Source organism: Haliotis rubra, unplaced genomic scaffold (genome assembly GCF_003918875.1).
Source record: "Haliotis rubra isolate DU_JTF1 unplaced genomic scaffold, ASM391887v1 Scf148, whole genome shotgun sequence".
Classification (NCBI taxonomy): Eukaryota; Metazoa; Mollusca; class Gastropoda; order Lepetellida; family Haliotidae; genus Haliotis; species Haliotis rubra.
The window spans coordinates 1,731,119-1,754,545 of NW_025765425.1; the positions used below are offsets into that span (position 1 = coordinate 1,731,119).

The window sequence follows — 23,427 nt, forward strand, 5'->3', positions numbered from 1 at the left end:
AAACCGATTGTCACCTATCTACATCGCCAAGGGCTACGAGTGCTTCTTCCTCAACGACGGGATACAAGTAGATCAAGATCCACAGCATCTCAAACTACAGTTAAACTACATCATAAAGCTACTAACACAGCTGGGATGGTTAGTAAACTTACTCAAGTCGGACCTAGTACCATCGCAAGATCTGCAATTCCTAGGCATTCGATTTATCACCAATCTCAACCGTGATCGTCAGACAGAAGACCGTTGGCTCAAGATCCAACAGACCATTCCACCAGCCCTACTCTCTCCGGGCTACCACTTCGACAATGGCAGAGCTTACTAGGTCTTCTAACATCAGCCCAAGACTTGACAGTCAGAGGCAGATTACAGTTACGTCCCTTACAGGTCTTCATCAACACACACATCTCGACTGACCTACAACCATTCAGTCTATCAAACATCTCAGACCTCATCTACTATGGTGGACCAAGAAATCGAATGTTCGCGAAGGATTTGTTTAGCAGAGCAGGAATTCAAAACCCATCTATATTTAGACACGTCGGCTCCAAGGTTGGGGAGCTCATCTCACCAACCGGACGGCATCAGGGTTATGGAATCAGCTAGAAAGCAAGCTCCACATAAACTCATTAGAGATGAAAGCTGTAATCAACGCCATAAGGCATTGGAGCACAATTCTACAGAATGCGCACCTAATGATTCATACCGACAACTCGACAGTGGCGTTCTATGTGAACAGGCAAGGCTCAACGAGATCGCCGAACCTTTTGACTTTAACCTTTCAACTGTTCGAATTAATCCAAGATCTAAATCTACATGTCAAAGCATGCCACATTCCCGGAGCCAGGAATATACTAGCAGACGACTCTCTCGACCACATCTACCGTCGCCCGACAGAATGGATGCTCAATACAGAGATATTTGCACAGATAATCAAGCAATAGGAGCCGCTAGTAGATCTATTCTCGCCACAAGATTCAACAATCAGCTACCGACATTCGTGTGTCACCAGTTCCAGACCCACAAGCATGGGCAACGGACGCCTAAGCATATCATGGGAAGGCCTCAATGCGCACGCGTTTCGCCCCCAGCAATAATACCTCAAGTGTTACAGAAAATCAGTCAAACACAGAGCCTACAACTCACTTTGGTCAGCGCCTCTACTGGTCGGCTTAGAACGTGGTTTCCCATTCTAATACAAGAAATCGGGTCAACCGCACTTGAGCTACCCAAGCCAAATCTGTTAATACATCCACACACCAAACAGGTGCACAGAAACCCAGAAGTATTCAAACTTCAATGATGGACTGTATTAAAATGTGTTTAAACAAGAGAGGATATTCTACCAGGGCGCAAAAGCGGTCACGCTTTGCTTTACAATACTCGACTCGTGAATCCTTGTACGCATCTAACAAGTGGCACAGTTTTCAAAATTACGCAGCAAACAAGGGATTTACAGCGAGAGATGCTACGCATCCACAAGTGGCAGATTATTTGTGTTACTTACGGCAAAACAAACATTTAAAGGGCTCGACATTGTCCACATATCTTGCCGCGTTTAGTTCTGTGATTTCTATGAGAACGGGTGTTAAATTGACAAAAACACCAGAGTTACTGGCCTTACTACGTGCTTTCCGATTGGAGGACCAAAAGCGGAAGTTCCACGCCCCAGCTTGGGATCTGAATGTAGTGCTACAACACCTCACAAGTGAGGATTATGAACCGTTGGAATCGACAACCTTTGAATTTCTCTCACAGAAAACAATTTTCCTGTTATCTCTAGCCACGGCAGCCAGAATATCTGAAATTCACGCTCTAGATTATGAGAGGATACAGTTTGATGACAATCAAAACACAGCGCATCTGGGATTAAGATGGGATTTCATCGCCAAAAATCAACTACCAGGCCAACCAGACAGGTTATTTCATCGCCTCCTGCACTATCCTCGATTCTCGGATCTCAAGATACATTGGACTTATCGCTATGCCCAGTAATGAAAGCTCTCAAAATCTATTTACGCCGCTCCAAAACAAGGCTGAAGATCGCTCAAAAGATTGTTCATACCTTTATCGCCTACTAATCAGACAGAAGTCTCTTCGTACTCACCATATCTATATGGATAAGGACTGTCATTCTCACAGCGCCTACAAGGCAGCAGGACTGGACCCTCCAACAGCATCAAATCCCCATGAAATCAGGGCATTGGCTTCCACTCTCGCCCTACACGGTAACTGTTCATTGAATACAATTATGGAAGGATGCTTCTGGAAATCTAACATGGTGTTTGCTAATCACTATCTGAGAGATATCACCACCGAGGACGTCTCTGGCATTCACCATTTCGGTCCTTTGGTCCTCGCTCAGCAACTGACAGTCCCTCGTAGGTGTTAATATTCACTCCCACGAGATTATTATGTATATTATACATACATTATTTAGCTTATAACTCTACAGAGTTCTAGGGCTATGTATATACTTAGCTTAGGTTATTCAACCTTAAGCTCATACTGAGTTTTATGTTCAGTTGTACAGCTTCTCTATCAGAGTCGCTTTTATATCTATTTATATAATTTGGTATGTCAATATATGAGTAATGTAATACCCCAGTTATGGTAATATATAACCTATGGCTTATTATAGAGGAAATATCCTAAGTCAATGCCTTTATGAAGTTCCCGCAGGGGTTATTACAGTATAAGTTATTTAAATCACTAATTATAAATCCAAAGTATTCTGTTTATGCCCACCTCCACTCGAGGATTCTACAAGCAAAAGAGCATGAGTCAGGATAAGGAAAAATATGTAATTTTTTGAGTAAAATTGATATTTTATACTTATCCTGACTCATGAGGTTAGCCCTCCCATCCTCCCCACATAACACTTTGGATTTCCCTGTAAATTCAAGTGTTGGGCTCGCAAAATCAGGAGAGAGTGAAGCATGAGGCCAGAGGGTGGCGACACCTGTTCCCGCGCTTACGGCAAGGGAGGCAACTCTTGGGTGAGTACCAATTAGTGATTTTAAATTGAAGGGAGCTTCAATTAAGGAGATACAAGTGTTCCACTATGTTCTCAAGAAGAAGAAGACAAGCAAAAGAGCATGAGTCAGGATAAGTATAAAATATCAATTTTACTAAAAAAATTACATATTTGAATGAAAATGCAAGCTTACATTTATAACGTCCAGATAAACCACGAAAGGAGCAAAAACTACGGCGATTTTTTCCATTTGTGACATGTCATAACATGGCCGTGCCTTTTTCTTGTATATTTTCATTTTTACGTAATCAGAAAATTATTATAAAAAGATTTCTTAAACAATATGTACGGTCGCCTATTTCCCGATATCTGTGGCTTTCCGCTCGGTAAAATGACATAACAACTGAAAATACCTCCGTTTTGGAAGCTTCGTATGAATAACATGCTGCAAATCGTTTGATGTTGGGCATCGCTCAAAGCTCTGAACATCAACAATATCACTGTACCCTTGCCAAGAGTATTTTCACAGTTGTAAGAAGCGCATTTTATTGATAAAGATTGGTTTCTAATGACGCTTTTCGCCACAGTCTGCTATAAGGGTCGTGGATTGGTCAAAATCAGACACGTGACCTAAGGCAGCCAATCATATTACGGCAATGGATACCGGCCTCGTAAACGAAAACTTTCAGATTTTGACAAATGTTTTGGGTAAAATAATGCTATTCTGAACATATTAAGCAAGAAATCGCTACCTATACGTAAATTATGGAACTTATTGGGTGTATCGTGCTAGGTTATGACCTGTGACAAAAATGCTTCATGTATGTATTTTCGCATTAAACATCGTGTCCGAGCGTGAAGATTGAGGCGGCGAGAGCCGAGATGTGACTTGACTTGCATTACATGATCGCACAAAACGATGGAAATAGTAATTTTATATGTACGTTTGACAACTTTTATGAATGCTGTTGTTGATTTTATTCATTAGTTTATTCAATTTATTTAATAATTTCCTCGAAACATCGTTACTTTGCTCTTTGACAATGTTATTGTGGACCCGCTGCCAAGCATGTGTCCGAGAATCGTTGTTTTCAATAACATTGCGAAAAATAGTTTATAATTTTAATTCTGCTGATAATATATGATAAATTGAAATTTAATAAGTGTTTTCAGACATTGTGAAATGTGATAGATTTGATATATGAATCAAAAGTCAGGTAGGTTCCTAAAATTATGTCTCATTTTGACGTGACTACTGCCTGGCCGATTAATCGGCCTCCGTTGTCTGGGGACTCATAACGTTGTGGCCGATATTTCGGCCTGCGGTGTTGAATGGGTTAATGGGGCCAATGAGTGTTTCAAAACTATGAAATTAGAAACAAAAGCAGCTGGAAAGGGGGATACAGAACACAAAAAAATCATTGTAGAGGCTGACAGACAGAAACTGTACAAGTCGTTACACCTAAACCCTAACACCCCTGTTGGACTGGCCAACAAAGTGCAAATCGACATTAGATTGTATTTCTGTCGATGGGGGGCAGAAAACATGGATAATATGACAAAATTGACGTTCCGTGTGGTCACCAACCCTGGACTACGTTATGTAGAACGAAATGAAGGTGAACTTACCAAAAATCATCGATATGACGCAGAATCCGTGGGAGCTATCATGGTTGAGCAACCCGGTAACCCTGCCTGTCCAGTAGCATCCTACGTGAAATACACAGAGAAGCTCAATCCAAACAATGACAGGTTGTGGCAATATCCAAAGGATGCGTTTTCTCCAGACGAGCAGACATGGTACAACAATAGGCCGATGGGAAAGAACACACTTTCAAAGTTCATGACCCAGTTAAGCGAAACGGCGTCCTTATCAACGACGTACAGCAACCACTGCATCTGAGCGACTGGAGCCACGATTCTGATGCGAAGCAATTTCGCCAGTGTGCAAATAATGAGCATAACTGGTCACAGTGTGAACTCTTTGACTGTATATCAATGTGTGTCCAATCAGGAGAAGATGTCAATGAGTTCTGCGTTGTCCAGAAGTTTTGGCGCAGCAGCGAAAACCACGTGCACTCAGGCTCCATCTCCATCTTGTACTGTGTCGAGACGGGAGGTGTCATTGAATAGATCAGTCACCACATCACCGGAACTTCCAGCCGATTTGAAAGATGTCAACTTAGACGAGCTCTTTGATGATTTTCCTCTTCCTGACAACGCCCAGTCATCAACGACTCAACCGGCAATATTTTCAAATTGCAACATTCAAAATGTTAACATTGTGTTTAAAAAATGAAGGGTTTTAAAAAAAATGAACACTCCCTTCCAGTGAACTTTGACTTGTGACCGTGACCCGGAATCTGTGAACCGTGGCATCTCACATGAATAAAAACAAGTCGAGTCGAAGGGTTTTGTTTTCTTTTGATTTAGTAAAAACATTCAGCTAGATAAATGCGTTATCACATCGTGTCGAGGGAAATATGGGGTTTTATCAGTCCCTCGTAAGGTTGTATTCCCCGAACATAGTAGTAATAATCTGTTTTCCCTAAACAGGAACCTTTTTATTAGTTGCTATGTGTCACATTACCTTCATCAACGTTGTAACACAGAATATTGGTGGTAGGGTAATTATAAGTTGAATTCACTTGAAATTGTGGAAGCCAAGGGGAAAATAATGTCAGTGGTCATGTTTTGGGTGCCATTGTATGAAGTGATTTTTTAAGGTGGCTGTAACCAAAGCTTAACATGGACCTACAATTGATAACAAATTTCTACTATGTCACCTTGTTTATTTGAGTCATGAACCCAGAGTTGCCTGTTGTCTGAGTGTGGGTGTTGTTGTCAGCCATGCAGGAGGAGGTTCTGAAGCTGATCCTGCTGGTGTTGGAGGATGCGTCATCACTGTCCAGGAAGGTGCTGGTGCTGTTTGTGGTTCAGCAGTTAGAAGACAGCTACCCTCAAGCCTCCAAGACTGCTATCGGACATGTTGTACAACTTCTCTATAGAGCTTCCTGTTTTAAGGTAACAACTGTTTCTTGTTCCTGTTTGCACAGCTTGGTATAGTGATACAGCTACAACCTATGTCCCCAGTACATTGTCCTTGCTTAATTATCCCCTGCTGTGCGTTTAGCGCGATGCGGGGGATATAGTATTAGGGTCCGTCCGTCTGTTGGTCCATACGAATTTGAATATTTTAATTATTTTCATATTTGGTACCTAGGTTTATCACAGTATGCAAAAGGTCCCAGTCAGGTTTGGTGACCTTGACCTTCATTTCAAGGTCACAAGGCGGACTTTAACGTTTTACCCTTGTCAGCAAGATATCTCAAGAACCGTTCACTGGACTATCTTCATATTTGACACCAAGCTTTATCTTGGGAAGGCGCAGGGCTCAGTCGATTTTGGTGACCTTCACATAGTTTTAAAGGTCACGGCACAACTTTGAAGATTTCAGCATGTAAACCTGCATGTTAAGCTTGTCAGTGAGATATCTCAAGACCCATTCACTGGATTTTCTTCATATTTGAGACCAAGCTTTATCTAGGGAAGGTGCAGGTTGACTGCTCATGCTTTTGTTGACATTTAACTTCATCTTAAACTACAACCTTCACATTAATTACTTTCTGAGTTTGATTTGATAATTTGTGGCTGGGGAAGTAGGTCACCTTAGTGACAATGCTTGTTTATTTATACCTTTCACAGGTTACAAAGAGAGAAGAAGAGTCATCGCTGATGCAACTGAAGGAGGAGTTCCGTACCTATGAGGCGTTACGACGGGAACATGACTCCCAGATTGTCCAGATTGCTATGGAGGCAGGGCTTAGGATTTCCCCGGAACAGTGGTCATCTCTGTTATATGGAGACACAGGCCACAAATCCCACATGCAGTCCATCATTGACAAGGTTAGCTATTCATCCATCAACCTGTCTGCCATCCTCCACTGTCCATCCATCCTTTTCATCTACCCTACCGCATCGTTATCCACCCACATTGCTATTCATCATTCTCATCCTACCATTCATCATTTATCCATCTTTTATCAATTATTCTCATTAACCCATCTGTCATATGCACCCCTCCTCACATCCATTTTATCAACCTACCCTCTATGTTTATTCACCCGTCCAGTTCATGTTTTGTATAAATAATTATGTGGCCTTTTAGAGGTGACTTGAAGTTAACTGATAATAAAGATGATCAAAGAAGCTTTAGTGGATTTAAGGGCTACAGATCAGTAATTTGGTTTGGTTTTGGTCTTGGTTTGCCACCACCCTGAATGGTATAGAAAGAACTGCAAGTTGTGTTAATGGATTAAGGGCTACAGATCAGTGAATTTGTTGCTATAGATTGTTTCATCTAACGTCTTTTGGTAAGGTAAATGTGTGTATATGTAAACTGCAAGTCCACTGACATGAATTATGAAAAAGAACAATGTCAATCTGAGGTAATATTTATTTACAAGCTCTGTGCTACTTTACTCATTTTGCATTATTTAATGAATTTGAACAAATTTGGATGTGATGGTCCCATTTTACTCATCTTGCTGTGCCAGCCTTTGACATAGTTGGTTGTTCTGGCACCATCGGTATTGAAGTGGTTCCATGTGGCTCAACCTTCACTCTCCACAATTGCTTCAAATTAACATTAAAAACTAAGAATCAGGCCAAAAATGTTAAATTCCATCCAATTTTGTATATCTACAGTTTCCTTATCTACTATACGCTTTGATTTAGTATTGCCACCACATTTCATGGCAATGAATATAACAGACTATAGTTAGCCCCCCTATTGTGCACTCATTTATCATGGCTGACTGCATTTGCAATCAGAACAATAGGGTGGTGGCAAAATGAGACGATTCCCTTAGTTTTAAGGTATTCATTGCACAAAGTCAGTTTAACAAAAGCGCCAAGCACAAACATAATGATTTGTTCTCAATTTGCCACTAAAGAGCACCTGTTTTTCAGTCTGTGACAAATTCCTCTATACACTTCATCTTGTATTAAACTTTTTTGAATCATACTGATGCAAAGGTACTGTGAGGCTATTCATATTGGCGTAATGAGATATTTTGTATTTTGATTCGAAACATTCGGTGGATGTTTGTATGTGTTCTGATTGGATGTTTGAAATGTGCAGCTCCAGACTCCACAGTCGTTCTCCCAGAGTATCAGTGAACTAGCCATTGCCCTCCAGAGAACTGGTGACCCGTGTAACCTGCAGCGTCTCCGACCTCACCTGGAGTTCCTGGCAAATATTGACCCCAACCCAGGTAATTACTATCTTCATAACTTTAAACCCTAAACCAGGTATATTGTTACTGTACATGTAGTCTTCAACCTAGGTTCAATGTTATGGGCAGTAGCTAAAATATGTTCTTTTTTGTGTAATATACAGAGGCCCCACCCCCATCGTGGGAGAATCTGGAAGCCGTGCTCAAGGCCCTCAGAACTGTCGTGCAGGCACTCATCGACTTCTTCACCAACTACAGCCAGAAAAAGAACGAGCTGCTTCCGTTACAGAATGCCCGTTACAAGACAAGCATGTGCCGCGACCAGACACAAAGTGGCATTTGTCCGCGAGGCAACTCATGCACCTTTGCTCACTCACAGGAGGAACTTGAGAAGTAAGACTTTCCTGGCCCTATCCCACTAGTACCTCAGTGTTAAAACCTCCTTTGTCTTTCTTATGTTTAGGCTTGGCGAGAATATTCCTATTTCAAATTTTAATGCTAATAATATAATAACTGATGTAATAATTATTGCAGCCTAGACAGAGAAACCAAATATTCATTGTGCTATTATTTAAACATGGCTACTGTATCAACCCTTCAGATTCCTGCAGTGAAAGGCAGGGGCGGTTTCATTGAAGAACTAATCCATCGTGTCATTAGAGAGCTACAAATAATTTACACCTAAGTGGTATGCTAGCTTGAACATAGCCATACAATATTGTCTTGTCTTGCAGATACCGAGCCCGCAGTAAGAAGCTTGGCGTGAAAGGGACAGGAGTGATGCCCACATTTGCTGCCCTCAGCCCAAAAGAGAAGGCAGAGCTGGACCAGGTGACCAAAGTCACAAATGAGAAACTAGCCTCTTATTCAAAACTAGCAGGCAATGTCAGCACAGGGAAGATCCCGAGTGAAAACACGCCTCCCAAGTGAGTCAGCAATTTCCATCTGATTTCATTCCATATAATGCTGTTGCAGTTCGATGGTTCTTGAAGCTGATACTTCTTGTGGTTAAGAACACTCTTATATATGGAATTTAGAAGTGAAATTTGCCCTTTATGGTTTTCTATATAAAATAGAGAAAGGTATCAGGTGTTTGCAAAATATCAGAAATTCTGATCTTGCTGAGCTTTGGTATTAACATGTATAAACTTTTAAACATGTAGAGGTCTTTCTCGTAAACTTTATTATTAGGATGAAGAGGGCGGTGGGGTTGCCAAGTGGATAAAGTGTTAGCTCATCAATCCAAATGCCTGGGTTTGATTTCCCTACATAGGTACATCAGATGTCACTGTATCATTAATCCACATATTGAAGTATTTAGTAGTAAATTATTTCTATTGTTAAATATCTTTCTCTTAATATATCAATTCCAGTATGTCTTCCCATTGAAGAGTAAGGCAATGAATATTTTTAATTTCAGACTGATTGACTCCACTGGTGTGACCTCACTGACACACACCCTCAACACTCTGTCAATGTCCCCCCGACAGCACCCACCCTCGGATCGCTCACCTGCCCCTCTTGGCCCCAACAGTGGGATACCACGGGGCAATCCTACCCCAAGTGTGGCCACACCTGCACACTATCGCAAACCCAGTTTAGGAACTGGACCTGCTGTCAAGGAAACATTTTACCACACACGTATGCCCCAGGGAGCCACTCGAATGTCACCCTATGAAATGCCATCAGTTGAAGGTATGTGGTTGTATCATTTGGGGGAAAATTTCTTGTGTAATGTGCTATACATCCAGCCTTGCATACATGAGAATGTTCACCCGTAATGTTTTTGATTCCTGTAAAGGAGATATAAAATCTGTATATTCCATTAGAGTTAGGGCTGCGCAATATAACCGATTTACCGATACAAGCATGAAATCGGTATGTATTGCAATACGCTGATCGAAAACCGATATTACGACATGCATTCGGAAAACATCGTAACACTCGGAAATCTTCGGATATTTCCGTTTTTCACACTGGAAGTATAGTTAAGTTTGCTTTGAAGTTGTGTTCTTAATTTTTGTTCAAATGTTTCACAATGTTTTGGATCTGAATTTTTTAAATCTCAGGGCTTTTTTTGAGAGTGGAGAAAATAGTTCAAACTAGTAACCACTGTGTTGATGCTAAATTCTTCTTTTCCTTGTTTCATCATGATTACAAGTTTTTATCAAAGCTTAATCAAGCATAGTGATTTTGTTGTGTTTTAATTCGATCATAGGTAGTTGTTAGTTTAAAAAATTTCTTGCAATTTATTGTGATAATCGCAATATATGCTTTTGCATCACAATATATCGCAATATGAAAATTCTCTGCAATACCCACCCCTAATTAGAGTGGACAAAAATATACCAAGCATGAGGGTTTTTTTAATAGATATGTCGTTCTGAGAGTGACTTTTGTCTCTAAACCCTTCAATTTCACTATAATGATTAAAGGTTAAATAAATATTTCCATATTTGAAAGGTTCGATGATAAACCCTCAGTATCACATGGCTCACCGAGGCCTCCAGAGAATGGCAGTTCCTCAAGGACAGTATCCCACAATGCACCACCCCCAGCAGGATCCCACATGCAACCCCTATGTCATGTGTGACCATCAGCCTCCCGCTCCACCACAGCACTACTGCAGCCCACACGACAACACTTACGGGACATCTCTGCCGCCATCCTTTGACTACCCGATGTGCTACCAAGGGGTGCCAGCAGCGCCATACCAGTCACCATCAACAGGAAGCCCATACCAGGTAAGGTGTCACATTTTTCCTGATTGGTTTGCTCATGGTAAGTATAGGCATTGATATTGCAATATTTACACTTTTCTATTCCATCTTGGTTTTTGGATGCTTGAACGCTCTGTAGGACAGTATTCAAAAACTGAGAGGAATGTTGTGAAACGTGTAGCATTATAGCTTTCAACATGAACTGCTGCTGTTTCCAGTATTGCTAGAGAATATGACGGTGTTACATTGTGTCCTGTGTCCCACAGATCAAAGAAACTTGAGAACCTTTACCTAAATGACAGCTTATTATTGAATAATTGTTCTATTTTCTAAATTTGATTTGTTACCAATTTATAAGTGTAATAACTTTGTATTCATGGGAAATGATGTTAATGCCTAAACTTGATTTCTTACAAATTTACAAAGAAAATAACCTTGTTTTCCTTCCGTGAGCTGTGGGATGACAGTCATGCTTCTTGTAATTTTTATCTTCAGCTTACCAATGTTATCTATTTGTATTTGTTGATTCATGATTAGTTATCATCATCACCTGCATTCAGTACATACTTTTATTGGGTCTTCATATGATACACGGCACTGTAGATTCCTGTAAATCCTTGAATAGATGAACATGAAGCTTTCCAGTTAATTGAGGGTAAATATAATCTTCACAACAATGGTGACTGACCACTGGTTTCCTGCAAAGTTAGTTAGTTTTTAATGTTTTTTAGCAAAGAGGCTGAAGGAATAATTCAGAAATTTCTCCATCGAAGTGAAACAGGATTCGACAAATCAGATGGGCACAGTACAAATGCAGGCCATTGTTAATAAAACCTGTCATTTTTAAAACAAGGTGGGCTGGACTTTTCAGGAAAGATATTAGTAATCAGGTCTTCAGCAACTAGTCTGAAGTCTGAGTTTAGTAAAATAGATTTTGGTCTTGAAGGCTTTGCTAATATGGTTCACACATTAACACTGAGTTCTACTGAAAATCATAATAACTAATAGACTCGAAAGGTTTTGGCAGACTGCATCAGTGTCCTCATTATTGTTTTTAATTACTGAACAGAAAAATGTGTAAATATCTGAAGTAATCATGATGAAATCATGTACATTTGACATGAAATCATGCAAATTTGAGATATTTCATTCATCTGTTCCAAGTCAGCTGTTTTACAGGTTTTCAGTAATGTTTGAACTGGTCATGATGGGGATTTAGACAAAACACTTTGTCAAACCCTGTTTATTTGTGCTGAACATTGTCTTATTTACAGTATGAGATTAATTTTGTAATGGGATGGTAAATTTTGTAATTCCGCTGTCTTTCTATTCAAGGATTTACTTAACAGGAAACCTCATATCAAATTTCTACATACAAGTCCAGAACATTTGATTATGTTCAAAATAGGAAATTGTTGAGACTGGAATAAACAATCATAATTAATTTCTTGTATGTTGAAATATGATTGTCTCATAAATCTTCATGATTTATTCATTATCATCTCTGGGACTCTGAAACATGGCTTTAGTCTTGAAGAGTGTCTCTCTATGGGTTTTAATGCCCATATTGTATCTCTAAGTGGATACTTTTGATTGGTTGGTGTTGAAAAGTTGCTCTCTGCTTATCAAGTATTTGGATGAGGATGTTGTCTCAGGACAACTGAATCTAAGCTGGTCTATGTAGTTTGTTCTCAATTTAGAGTTGACGAGTGTCGTCAAATAGATGCTGATATGAATACCCCTGACTTTTAGTCGAAGAATGTTAGGAAGATTGGTTAACAGTTTGGGTTGATATGCCATGATTTCTTCGTTTCCTGTTATTCAAAAGTTGTGCAACAAGTTCCAACTTATGTTTGTGATCTGTGGGAGAAATTTATTTGGTGTTGTTCATTGTGGTAGAGATACACAATCAGATGTGTTAGCCATTTGACCTGCGCTTATCATCATGTTACCCTAAACTCAGCTATAAGATTTCAAAAGTCATTTAATCACTTTTTTGGGCAGGATTAGTCATGTTAAGTTGTTATATTTAGTGTCTCTGGGAGAATGAAGTCTTGATGCTTAACCCTACCAATAATGAGATAGGCCCAACAAACTTGCATATATTTCCCCTTGGAGGATTCAGTCTGATAGATTGTGCAGAGGCAGGTTTCTAAATGCTGATGTTGAGTTTTGATATGCATTTGCTTTACAACTGAAGGTGAATCACATGGTCTCAATGGCTGCTGTGTATGATAGTACTTCTCATGGCGACCATCTTGGGATGTTTTCTTGTAGCCCCTTGGATGAAGCTCTTGGCTCACTGTTGTCCACTCTCCGGTTACTGGAAGTGTTCCAACCATGTCCCCCAGTCACCAAATACACTATATAAAGAGTGAACAGTGTGTAACAGTAGTGCAACATTTAGGGGCTGTTAGTGTAAGGACTGACAAGGCTTAGAGTTGAACAGGAATCATGAATTGATGTTGAATGTCCTCTGTAGCAAAGGATGTTCATTATGTTGGATGATGTTCTGTGTGTGTGTAGGGCCATGGCTCACCATGTGTCATTTCTTTCAGAATTACGACAGTTACTTTGTCCAGCGTGGGCCAACTGCGGTTCACGGCTTAAATGTTGTATATTACCCCCCACAATCCCACTATCCAACTCATGGGTCAAGGGTCATGACCCACATGTCCCCTGACCCTGGCTCCCATCCACTACAAAACTTGCATGTTCAGTATAGCCAGGAAGGTGTCAACGATGACAAGTACGACGACTTAGACGAATCAGGGGATGCCACGCTCTAACAGATATCCGCGTCATCATGTCCAGTTATTTCATTAGTGCTTTCTTATGCTGGAAAAGACAGATACATAGTTATTACCTCTGAAACTCATTTCAAATGAGGAATGATGTACCTGATAGGAGGTGGTAGAGCATATTAGTGCTGTGCTTTCAACAATTTGCTTAGTCATAAGTGCAAAGTATCATGTATGGTTTTACCTTGACTTTTGGAGTTACAGACATTTGCCCCCAATCTACCAAAATACTTTATGTGATATATTTTGATTTTTGAGATATTGTGTATGTTTGTGATGCTTAAAATAGGGAACAAACGATAGCTGCTTGTCAAGTCTGTACATTCATTCATTGTACATTACATTATGTATATATATGCTTGTTTAGTTTCTTAAAGCAAATGTTTGATAATGTATCTACAGATTTTCAATTCCTTTCATTCCATCTTCTCTACATACATGGTTGCATCAAATATTTTGCCATGTGTGCTCCCTTGAAATAATGAATACTTGTGAAAATGATTTGTGAAAGGTGTACGAATATGTATTTGCGATAAGTATATTGTGTCTACAAAGGATGCCTTTGATTAAAAGAAAAACTTACTGGTATGAATAAGCATATATACATGTTGTGTAGACTTTTCAAGGTATTAGCTTGGTAAAGTTTTGCATCAAAACTCCATTTCTTGTTCATATTGAAACGTCCCGATCACTTTTGAGGGATTTAATGGTCGAGACATTTTTTTTAAGTTGTCTCACATAGAGTGAGTTTGAGACATGCACTGTGTTTGAAACTCAAGTAATATTTCATCAGTTTTCTGGTGGAAACAACTTATATTTGTTTCATGAAACAGAAAATTCCCATACTGGGAATAAAATCTGCAAGTATTTCAGTAAGGGAGTTAGGCAACTAACTGAGACTGAAGGCATGTTCTTCCCTTGGAAGGCAATGGTTCTTCTATTTGAAGAAAATTAAGAAGTCAATAATTTTATACACATAGACATTAGGTTTCAAGTTTGTTTTACTGACTGTCCAGTTTATTGCCTATATTACTTGACGTTATATTCTGAAGATAATTTTTCATCAGCGGTATAGGTTGTACATAGCATGTGATTTTTTTATTCAATCATGACTGATTAATCTTTGAACTTGTACAGAGAGGTTTTAATGAAATTATTTTATTCTAAAAAATTATCATAATATTAGATATATCTACTTGCATGCTTTTGATTCATTTTGTAATAAAATGTGTAAAGGATCAAATAAATGTGGCTATTTTTTTGTGCAGTTGTTTTGCCCTGTTTTGATAATACACAGCTTTGAAAGGTCATTCACACCGTTCCATTTTGCCAAGCTGCCCCACATAAGGACCACAACAAGAATATTCACTTCCTGAGGCAAGATAGGAAGCTGTTGAACTCTATATGTCGACTTGTCTACTTGGCACACTGATAACTAGGGAATGGTTACGGAATGTCTTTCAGATGTTCCACATTATGGCTTATGACATTCACTATCAGGGATTTATCTAGAATTCCAAACTGAGTGCCCTTAACAGATGAAAGTGGAGACCATGGAATTGTGTTGAAAATTAACTTTTAACATAACTTTCATGCAGTCCTTATTTGTTTAAAATTCCAGGATATTTTAATGTTTCATTCAATACAGAAATGTAAATTAAAATATCAAAGAATGAAGTCATTGGTTCTCACTGGATTTAGTTTCTAGATGTTTGTTCCTTATTAGTTTTGTTTTTTTTCAATGTGAACTTGTCAAATGTAACAAATTTTGATGTAGAGATCTGATATTGTCTAGTTGTACATGCACATACACTTTTTTTTATTCTGTACAGTCCAGATAACCGATTTTACCTGATTTTAATCCTTGAACCAGGAAATGGAGTAGATATTTAACATAAGACTTTTGTGTTCTGGAAGGAACCTCCACAACATCCATGTTGAATTTGAACCAAACAATGTCCTACATCATACAAGATACACTGCATGCATGTATGCAGAGACTTCACCTTATTAAAAACCTGCTTATCTGATAATACCAGTCAACATCGCATGCAGTAAATCATGGTTATCAACTTACTATTGGAAATGACAAACAAAACAAATGTGAATGCCAAGATGCATAAGTGAAATATGCAGATGTAAATGAACCTTTCCAGCAAAATGAAAGACTGGTCGTAATTGTCAAGGAAAAGAAAAAATATGCAATGAGCAGACTGCCTTGTTCCCAAGCATGTAACTATTTAGACAGCAAGAGGAACCAAATAGGCGATATGTGAATGAGTGGCGAGCTGTTGCCAAGCCTTTATTTCAAACCTCATATTGATCCAGAATCCTGACAAATCGTGAGTATCTGTTGGTAACACCTACCAGGACTGACCTACCTGCTGATGTACAACCAGTGTACAAAAACGAAAACCATAGCTACGATCTGTGGTTATTCCTGCTTGTTGTCTTTAGCAACCAGGTAGGGTCACAGGTTGGTGGTCTTTTGGTGGGTTTTGCTAACAATTGTTTAGGAGAATGCGGTCTGTCAGCTAGTTTTCAAATGTTGAGATAAAGAGTACATGCGTCTTTCCATCATCTTGAACTGTTAATCAAGTATTGTTGATTGTGAGGTATTATGAGCAGCCAAACAGAACGTTTTATGGCACGATAGGATGTATGACAGTGTCACTAACTGACTGCTCCCTGTTGCCTTCGTGTTCAGGTCCCCATTCCCGAAGAAATTGTGTGCTCCCCAATCATGTGATGCCCAACCAAAAGCTGGGAATTAAAAGAAAAAGAATAAAGTTTTTTGAATTTAATTAGGGCCTAAATAAATCATGTCCTACATTTTTCCACTCTAGTGATGTGTGTGTTTGTGGATGGATGCTTGTGTTTGGGTATTTGTGTGAGTGTGCGCATGTGTGCATGCATGCAAGACTTCATATGTGCACATGTACACTTGCATATTTTAATGAATGTCGAACTACTTGGAAAATTAGGAATGATTTATTTGGGCCAAGAATTTTTTAGCTCTGTTCTTATTGAGAATAAGATTTGGGATTTTAATCGTAACAGTTTTTGCTGCTCATTCTAATTGCAGCTTGTAATCAAGAATTCCCTGTTTTTTTGTTGGGAAGGAAAAGATCTTTATTATTGGCCTTTGAGTGAAAATATGGTGTCCATCAGTGTTAGCACAGAGAACATTGCTGTTAAGGGAAGTTTGTTCACTTTGAAAATGAATTTAAAATTTGGATATTTGATCATCTTGTCATTAACATTTGTGAAACTACATTAAAGGACTTTTAACATGTATTTTTGTTAGCAAATAAGTAAGTGGCTGTATAAAAAATTGTATTTATGACATCCTCTGCACTCTTTGAACACACAACAAGTAAACTTATATAAACTACAAATTGTAGTCTTGGCCCTGAGATCTCCAATTCTGAAGTACCGAATCTTGAAACATCTTCTATGCTGCAATGCTTCTCAGAACAAAATGGTAGTCTCTGGTTGCCTGAACACAGGGGTAGCAGCGGCCGATGAGCGGTCGTATCTAGAACTCTTTCAGTGTCAAGGATGATTGGTCAGCGAATTATTATCCAGCGAATGCGGCCGGGTGACAGCAAGTGAAATGACCATCCTCTCAGGTCAATGGTTAATGCCTGAACGTGAGGTATTTTCTTCAAGCAGTTTCTATCCTATCACAGTAAATATTCAACGTGATGATGCATGCCTAAAACATCCTAAATGAGTGTACTCAAATACATTGATGTAGTTTAGTGGGTATCAGTACATTGTAGTCCTGGAAAGTGGAATCATCAAGCGACGGGTTTCCACTCTATGCTTGATGTGTCCTGCTTCCCTGACAACTAATTATACCTTTTGATTGTTTGGCGTTGCTTTTATTTGAAATTGACTTTAAATTCTGCTCTTCCCTTGTGCCTCTTGAGTGACTTTTTAAAAGGATTTCATTGACATATATTCTTGCTTTTTAGCAAGCTTTTTATAATTTTGTTTGTTAATGTGTGTATGATAAATCCTATGTCGAAAATCAGTGTTTTGTAAATGTGAATATAGTACCATCTTTTTGATGGATAATGGAAGACGGCTTGGAATGTTGGTGCTCTCTGTGCAGAAAGTGTTGAAAATGTGGTAAAAGTGAAATGTTTTAAGAAGGCAAATGAAACATATCTAAACTCTTCTCATTTGGCTGGACAGTTTTACTTAACAAAATGTATTCAATCCCAAAGAAAACAGCCTGTAGTCAGTCTGCTCATGGTGTTTTTGGGAAGCAGAGTTGTCAGGCTTGGCATCTCTGAAAGTTCTGTATCATATACCTGGGTTGTTCCGTTCATTGCATCAACACATATGTTGTTGAGTGAACTTCAAAACGTTATTGTGAGTCCCAAAAATACCATGTTGTGGCTGCTATAGTCTGTTTTGGTTCTCAGTCCCACCCTTTCAAGCTGCCTGGAGTTAGGGATATATCACAAGGCAAGATCTTGTTTCAGCTCCTGAAAGTTAAGGAAGGTTATTTCAGAAGTCTGTGTGCTTTCTTGTTGTTCTACCAGGGTATGCAGTCACTGACTGATCTCCACAGACGCAGGAACAACATCATTGCACAGCTTCATCCGAATACAACATGTGCTTCTGGCAAAGGGCGATCCTTAGATAGTCAGCAGACCTTCACCACCCCAGTTTTGAAGAAACAGCCATTCATTGAGGACCGTCCTCGAACCTCGTCATCAGATATGGTCAAGTCTGTAGCTGACACCTACGTAGCGGCCAGAACTATGTTCTCCCTGGCCAACTCAGGTTAGGATAAAAGAGGAATGATTTGCTTTGAGAACCTGACTGGTTCTTTATGCAATTCTGATTCATTACATCTTCATTCTATCGCCATATCATCTTCTTGATAGGTTCTTTATGCAACCCTGATATGTTCATTACATCCTTATTCTATCTCCATCTCATCTTCTTGATAGGTTCTTTATGCAACCCTGATATCTTCATTACATCCTTATTCTATCTCCATCTCATCTTCTTGATAGGTTCTTTATACATCCTTATTCTATCTCCAACCCTGATATCTTCATTACATCCTTATTCTATCTCCTTGATAGGTTCTTTATATCTTCATTATATCTTCATATCATCTTGATAGGTTCTTTATGCAACCCTGATATCTTCATTTCATTACATCCTTATTCTATCTCAATCTCATCTTCATTATATCCTTAAACCCCTGATAATTTATCTTTATTATATCCTTAAAAATATCCACATTGTCCGACTACCAACCCTTAGGTGTTATTTCATATTCTTGTAGGTGCCTGGGATTTTGTATAGAGACCAGATGGGTTGGGTTTTTTTCAGTTAGAAAAACTAGATACAATTTTAGTTTTTCTGTGAACACCATGCAACAATGTATTCATTGTCAAGTATTCTTATTTTATTCACCAGTTTGACGAATGAGTATTTATTTTACACATTTTTAGGGCCAAATAATTTTGAATAAAATCCCAGACTCCTAATTCTCAGAAACTTTTCAGAGTTGTATCGCAGTTGGCAAAGTTTATACTTTCTCATTATGTAGAATAATTCATGTCTGGAATTGTATCCAAACATTTACAGAAATAGTCTTGGCATTGGCAACATAAGAAAGGTTGCATGTATATATTTGCCAACAGTGTTGTTGAATCAGTCACTGCACATCTGGTTTAATAAAAGTAACAATCTTGGAGGAGTTTTTACTATAACAATTTGATGTTTCTCTTAGGTTTGCTGACTGAAACCCAGTACAGTTTAAGCAGCAACTATGTGCCCTGGTCTAGCGAGGACAGCTGTGATAGCAGTGAGAAATCAGTGACTAAGGCACTCTCAAAGACTGACTGGTATACTTACGAAACAGTAAGTGAAAAAAAAAACTGCTGATGAAGCAGTATTTACTCATTCATTAGTTAGAAGGGAGTGAGTGTTTTCTCCGAACACCTGGTCTTCATTCCCCACATAGGTATAATATGTGAAGCCCATTTGTGATATTGCTGGAATGTTGCTAAAAGCAGTGTAAAATCATACTCACTCACTCAGTAGCTAGAAAAAGCTTTAAGATGATTTTATACTCATGCTTGGATAAGACAGTAGTACAAATATTTCACATGGCTGACTGTAACAGAACATTACTGTGGATTTTTGTTCAAACCTTTATTCCTTTTAACATCAAAATTTTGTGACTTAAGTGAACGATCTGTGTCATTTATTTCATTTTCACACGAGCCCACTTGCACAAAGCAAACATAATGCTATGACTGGTGTAAGGGACCGTTCATAATTTATGGGTAGGGAGGGGTGTGATGATGATTTTAATGGGGTGGGGTTCACCCATTTGTTTTGGGGAGGTGGTAATCAATTATGTAATTGTGTACACATGTACTGGGGGGTGGGGGTGTCCTTGATTTTGTACATGACATGCAGGGGGTCACTTATTTTGTGCATACATTTTAGGGGGTGCTGGGGTTGTTGTTTCACATTGTACATGCTTCTCGATAAAAATCATCACCACCACCCCCCTAGCCATAATTTATTAACGGTCCCTAAGCCTGGTCTGATGATACCATCGTCATAGTACAAAGATGGTTTTGTGCAAGTGTATCCTGGACTGAAGGTGTGAATGTTTGTGCACTGTATACATTCCTGGAGCCTTATGTCATGAATTTTGGGACCAGCAGGCCTCGGACATTGAGGTAGATGGAGATGATGAGGATGCCACAAAGTCACTGTTCAGCTGGTTTGAGGAGGAAACGGCCAACAGAGTCCCATTGGTGGATGAAGTGAGGTAGGTCACACAGTTTTGGGGGGCCATGGGGTAGTTTAGTGGTTTAAGCATCTGCTCGTCACAGGTTCAATTCCCCACATGGGTTCAATCTGTGAAACCCATTTCCAGTGTCCCCGCTGTGATATTGCTGGAATATAGCTAAAAACTGCTTAAAACCATACTCACTCACTCACAGACTTTGGTCTGGAATATTCTCTGGATTGATGTCTTTTGACAACAATTGTTTGTTAATCATTGCTTTCATTGATATTCATGCTTTATGACCAATGGTCAGTGAATAATCAAACCTAGACCACACAATCCACTGATTGACATCGATTGATATACTTGATAGTAATACGATGATATGCTTCAACCAAGTTATCAACCCTCACTCCCCTTATTCCTTTAGTCACCTCTTATGACATAGCTAAAGACTGATTCTAACCTGGATCTTCATAAGGGTACTGACCACTGAATGATCACAAAATGCCAATTCCTTTGTTAAACAGTGAATGAGTATACAAGACTATACCCATTCTACCTGCTATGGCCACTTAGAGCCTATAGTCACTGATAGGTTTGCATCTTTGAGGTCAGGGGCAGTGGGGTAGCCTAGTGGTTAATGCGTCCGCTTGTCACACTTAAGACCAGGGTTCGATTCCCAACATGGCACAATTTGTGAAGCCCATTTCTGGTGTCACCTGCAATGATATTGCTGGATTATTGCTGAAAGCGGCATAAAACCATACTCACTCTTTAAGGTCATGAGAATAAAAAGGATAGGCTTTGTCAGTGACATCGTAGAATCCAGTGTTCTGATTGGTCAGACATTACTTTCAAATACATACATTTGACCATGATTTTATAAGTTGTAGGTAGCATCACCAGAATATGAAAATATTAGTTTCATCAATATTACTACTGGTTTTTAATTTTGATTCACAAAACCTATAAATGTTATTGCAAACTGAATATGTCCATTTAGTGAGCCAACATGTCTCTAACAGGTTTGGATGTGTTAATAATTTACAATAACATTGTAGAATCCAGCGTTCTCATTGGTCAGATGGTACTATCAAAGAGTGGATGTTTCAGTGAGGTCTCGAGGGTTCCGCTTCAGTTGGATGACTACATCTTAGCGGAGGACCAGAATTTCATTCCATTTGATCCACCATTGGTATCCAGGTTTGGACCAATCTCACGACTGTCACGTTCCAAGTTCAAGAACACAGACCCAGTTCAGGTCACTGCTGATGAGGTGAATATGACATGATGACAGCTGGGCCATTCTCATGAAACAGTTTCTGGTTTAAGATTTAAGAGACCCTACATCACTGAAGAATCTGTTTAAAAAGCAGCCAAGATACTCCAAATCATTAAGAATCTGTTTGAAAAACAGCTCTTGGGATCCTTGATACTCAGCTTTATGAAACTGTATTTGCAACAGAGGCATTTATGTTCTTTAGTTTAACTTAATCTACATCTGTCACTTTAGTAATATTATGGAATGAACATTAAAGTACCTGGCTAGCTATTCTCGAAACGTTCGTAGCCCTACGAACTTCTTAAGCCCATTGCCCTACGAACTTCTTAACACATTGGCTACGATCAAGTTAAGAATTCTTAGGTCTACGAACGATTTCGAGAATAAGGGCCCTGATCCATTTTACTATGAATGTATGTATTTTAATAACAAAGTGTGAACCAGTTTCTATGATGAAGAAAATGGTATAGAAAGTGTCAGTTGTTAGACCTCCATTGTTGACTCTTGCCTATGACATCACAGACTATCAAGAGGATGACACCTGTGACTGCCGTGACGGCCATGGACTGTCCCCTGGCAGTCGCTGCTCCTGTCCCCAGTAGGTTCAGCACTTGGGAACTGCCCACAGAGAAGACCAGGCTTGGGGAAAATGGTGGCACTGTCTTGGGACATCAGATAATGCCAGCAAACCGCACCAAGAGATGTCTGCAGCAGGAGGTGACTCGACTTGAAAACCGTGCCCATGGTGCCAATACCAAGAAAGAAAGTCTAGCATATGAGCTGCAGGCCATAGATATTAAAATATCAATGGTAAGTACAGTCTTGTCCGTGTTCAAACATGATATCATGATTGAGGCAATTCAGTGATACCATGATTGGGGCATAAGACTGCTTGTGCAAGTTAGAGCCATGTACGTCAGCATGCACAGAACTTGTTTTCAGTCAGTTAGCCAAAGCACCAGGATTTCTCTGTTGAAGTAAGAGGAGACAGCAACTGTAAAGTTGGTTACAGCCATATGTGAAGAATTTGACTGATGTCAATGAACAGATATCATCATTTTTAAAAAATAAAAACTATTCATTTGCTTCAGGCATAAATTTCAAATAGGACATATCCTCTAGGCTAGTTACTAAAATATTCTCCCACTTTTGTAAGGGTACTTCTCAATGTGGATTTCATCTGTACTTACAGATAATATTAATGAAAGCAGGATAAATTCTACACTTACTCACATGATTGTTGTAAGAGCAGACTACTGTGGATCGGATTATTACAGCCGTTCTTGCTCATCGTTTGTCATTGTGCTAGACATTGCTGCTCTGCCAAGCACAGGTTGGCCTGGCCCTGATAGTTTACGAGCTGTGGAGAAAGCATTCACATCATTCAGGTACAAAAACAAACCATTGTTTGTGCTAGACATTGCTGCTCTGTCAAGGACAGGTTGGCCTGGCCTGATAGTTTACGAGCTGTAGAGAAAGCATTCACATCATTCAAGTACCAAAACAAACCATTAGAAGGGCCAGTGACGAACATGATCCCCAGATACATCTTGCTAGCATGCTAAAGCTGGAATATTGCTGACTGCAGCATAAGCAACATTCAGTTGCTCAGTTGTTGACAGTGATGAG

At 39.3% G+C, this 23,427-nt stretch overlaps 1 protein-coding gene across 3 annotated transcripts in view; it reads left to right on the plus strand.

Moving 5' to 3' along the window:
* Positions 1-23,427, plus strand: part of LOC124269849 (roquin-2-like) — a 38,591-nt gene that overhangs the window by 8,984 nt on the left and 6,180 nt on the right. For 2 of the 3 annotated variants that reach the window (XM_046704896.1, XM_046704898.1), the window contains exons 4-15: positions 5,823-5,998; positions 6,680-6,880; positions 8,118-8,250; positions 8,376-8,604; positions 8,946-9,137; positions 9,632-9,906; positions 10,675-10,955; positions 18,289-18,532; positions 19,497-19,627; positions 20,443-20,552; positions 21,630-21,792; positions 22,321-22,608. In XM_046704896.1, coding sequence (XP_046560852.1) covers positions 5,823-5,998; positions 6,680-6,880; positions 8,118-8,250; positions 8,376-8,604; positions 8,946-9,137; positions 9,632-9,906; positions 10,675-10,955; positions 18,289-18,532; positions 19,497-19,627; positions 20,443-20,552; positions 21,630-21,792; positions 22,321-22,608 — 2,423 coding nt within the window. The remainder of the gene's footprint in view (positions 1-5,822; positions 5,999-6,679; positions 6,881-8,117; positions 8,251-8,375; positions 8,605-8,945; positions 9,138-9,631; positions 9,907-10,674; positions 10,956-18,288; positions 18,533-19,496; positions 19,628-20,442; positions 20,553-21,629; positions 21,793-22,320; positions 22,609-23,427) is intronic. The other variant, XM_046704897.1, reaches the window with a different exon arrangement.